Source organism: Cebus imitator, unplaced genomic scaffold, assembly GCF_001604975.1.
Source record: "Cebus imitator isolate Cc_AM_T3 unplaced genomic scaffold, Cebus_imitator-1.0 Scaffold82, whole genome shotgun sequence".
In the NCBI taxonomy this organism is placed as follows: domain Eukaryota; kingdom Metazoa; phylum Chordata; class Mammalia; order Primates; family Cebidae; genus Cebus; species Cebus imitator.
The window spans coordinates 2,700,711-2,703,571 of NW_016107397.1; the positions used below are offsets into that span (position 1 = coordinate 2,700,711).

General features: G+C 58.4%; 1 protein-coding gene across 2 annotated transcripts in view; it reads left to right on the forward strand.

The window, feature by feature from the left end:
• The window catches only part of MYL10 (myosin light chain 10), a 15,413-nt gene that overhangs the window by 4,663 nt on the left and 7,889 nt on the right, over positions 1–2,861 (forward strand). For both annotated transcript variants that reach the window (XM_017533396.2, XM_037740387.1), the window contains exons 3-4: positions 620–695; positions 1,454–1,558. In XM_017533396.2, the coding sequence (XP_017388885.2) occupies positions 620–695; positions 1,454–1,558 (181 nt within the window). The remainder of the gene's footprint in view (positions 1–619; positions 696–1,453; positions 1,559–2,861) is intronic.

A 2,861-nucleotide genomic window follows, 5' to 3' on the forward strand; every position in this document is an offset into this window, starting at 1 on the left:
TTAAGAGACAGGGTCTGGTTCTGTCACCCAGGCTGGAGTGAAGTATTGCAGCCATAGCTCACTGCAGCCTCCAGTTCCTGGGCTCAAGCGATCCTCCCACCTCAGCCTCCCGAGTAGCTGGAACTACAGGCGTACATCACCATGCCTGGCTAATTTTTTAATGTTTTGTAGAGATGGGGTCTCACTATGCTGCCTAGGCTGGTCTTAAACTCCTGGCCTCAAGCAATCCTCCTGCCTCAGCCTCCTAAAGTGCTGGGATTGCCAGCATGAGCCACCATGCCTAGCCAATGCCACCATTTTTTGAGGCCACCACGGCCACGGCCCAGAGCCTAGGTGTGTGACCTGTTGCCCTCGGGCAGCCTTTTCCTCTCTGTATACCTGAGCCTGTGCTTGCTTTGTGACCTTGGGCAAGGCTTTTCTCTCTCTGAGCCTCAGTTTCCCTTTCTGTAAACTGGGATTGCTGTGAGCCTGAAATGAGGGTTGGGGATCCCATCCCACCTGGGCTGCCAGAGGGTCCTGGCCTAAGCTCTTGGGCAGCAGTCGGCAGGAGGACAGCCTTTGAGGGAGGTGGCCAGGCTTGGAAGGGTGGGTTGCCACTCACCGCCCGTGTCTCTGCCAGGCTTTCACCATCATGGACCAGAACCGCGATGGCTTCATTGACAAAGAGGACTTGAGGGACACCTTTGCCGCACTGGGTGGGTGAGCCAGCAGCCAGGGGAGCTTGAGGCCATACCATCTGGAGAGAGTGGGTGGCAGGGGCCATCGGGGCAGTGCCCTCAGTGAGGGTGAGGGGCTCCTGTGCCGGGGAGCGCAGAGGCAAGGAGGCCACTGCTCGGAAAGCCAGGGGTTCTTCCTGGGGGTTGGAGAAAGACTCCAGGGAAGGGGAGGACGCTCCAGGGACAGGAGTAGCAGCCTGGGACTGGGCCTGGTGTAGGGGGCTCTGGGTGTAGGGAGGGGCCAGGAGAGCAGGGGAGAAGCTGAGTCAGGGGGAAAGACTCAGAGAGGTTTCTGCCCCCCTAAGGACTTCAGGCTCTTCCCCATGGGGCATGTAGATGGCGGAATGGATGTAACCAAGCCCCGAGCCCCTGGAAATCTGAGTGTCCCCTGGAAATCTGAGTGTCCCCTGGAACCACGGGGAATCCCAACATCCAGGCATCCACTGACCCCCTCCTGGGGCACCCTGTGCACCTCAGCTGCACCTTCTTGGGCCTCAGTTTTCTCACTTGTAAAATGGGGATGAGAATGACTTGCTCCCCTTCCCATGAAGCTGGGGGTAGCCGGAGCTGACTGTGGCCCGAATGCCCCCCAAAGAGCCCCCCAGCAAGGCAGCAGGGCCTGAGGGCTGAGTGGTGGGCAGGTGGGGCAGCTGAGTAGGGAGGCTCTGCGGAACCCTCCGAGGTCCAAGCTCTGTTCTCCCATATCCTCCCGGGCGCCCTCGTCTCGTCTCCTCCAGGCCGCATCAACGTCAAGAATGAGGAACTGGAGGCCATGGTGAAGGAGGCCCCCGGGCCCATCAACTTCACGGTGTTCCTGACCATGTTTGGGGAGAAGCTGAAGGGTGAGCCCGGCTCCTGGGGGCTGTGGGGGTGGCAGGGAATGCAGGTGGATGGGTGTGGGAAGGCGGGGCCCTCACACACACACAGGCCACAGGTGGGAACATGATGTGACCCCAGATATCAGCCCCCGGTGCACACAACTTCTAGGTCCCTGCCTCAGTTTCCCTCTCTTCACTGCAGACTGGGGTAACTGTAAGGACCCCTGCCTTGGCCGGGCATGGTGGCTCATGCCTGTAATCCCAGCAATTTGGGAGGCTGAGGCAGGAGGTTTGCTTGAGTCCAAGAGTTTGAGACTAGCCTGGGTGATAGAATGTAACTTTATGTGTACTAACACAAAAATCAGGGAGGCATGGTGGCCCATGCCTATAGTCCCAGCTACTTTGGAGGCTGAGGTGGGAGGATCACTTGAGCCTCGGAGGTGAAGGCTGCAGCGAGCCCAGATCGCACCACTGCACTCCAGCCTGGGTGGCAGAGCAAGATTCTGTCTCAAAAGCAACAACAAAAAGTAAAGCCTGCCTGTAACACCTCTGCCCACCATCAGGACAGTACACCCCATCCCACTGCCCCCAGCCACACTGCTCCTCTACCTTCCTATCTGTGGGCTCACTTTACCCGCTCTGCAGATGGGGATGTAGGGGACAGCCAGAGGGTGCTGGAGGGAGAGTGTTTCCAAAAGATTCTGTGGCTGAGCCGGGGGCAGCGCAGGTTACTCCCCTTGTCTTTTCCTGTGGTCGTCGGAGCCCCCAAAGGAAGGATCAGGGAGCCTCATTCACAAAATGAAAAGACTCACACCTAGGGGAGTCACGAACCCTGCCCCAAGTGCCCCAGCAAAAAAGGTGGCCGGGATGGAGCCTCAACCCCAAACCCGGTTCTAACCACTGTACCCGCCCTAGACACAGCATTAGGTGTGGAGTGGAGTGTTGGGCCCTCTGTGTCCCCTTTCTGTCCTGGCCTGGGGGAGCTCTCCCATAGTGACGTCCCCGGAGCTTGAGGGTTCCATGGTTAGAAGGAAGGGCCAAGGCCGGGTGCGGTGGCTCACGCCTGTAATCCCAACACTCTGGGAGGCCGAGGTGGGTGGATCACCTGAGGTCAGGAGTTCAAGACCAGCCTGACCAACATGGTGAAACCCATCTCTACTAAAAATACAAAAATTAGCTGGGTGTTGTGGTGGGCACCTGTAACCCCAGCTACTGAGGAGGCTGAGCCAGAGAATCGCTTGAACCCAGGAGGTGGAGGTTGCAGTGAGCTGAGATGGTGCCACTGTACTCCAGCCTGGCTGACAGAGCAAGACATCACCTCAAAAAA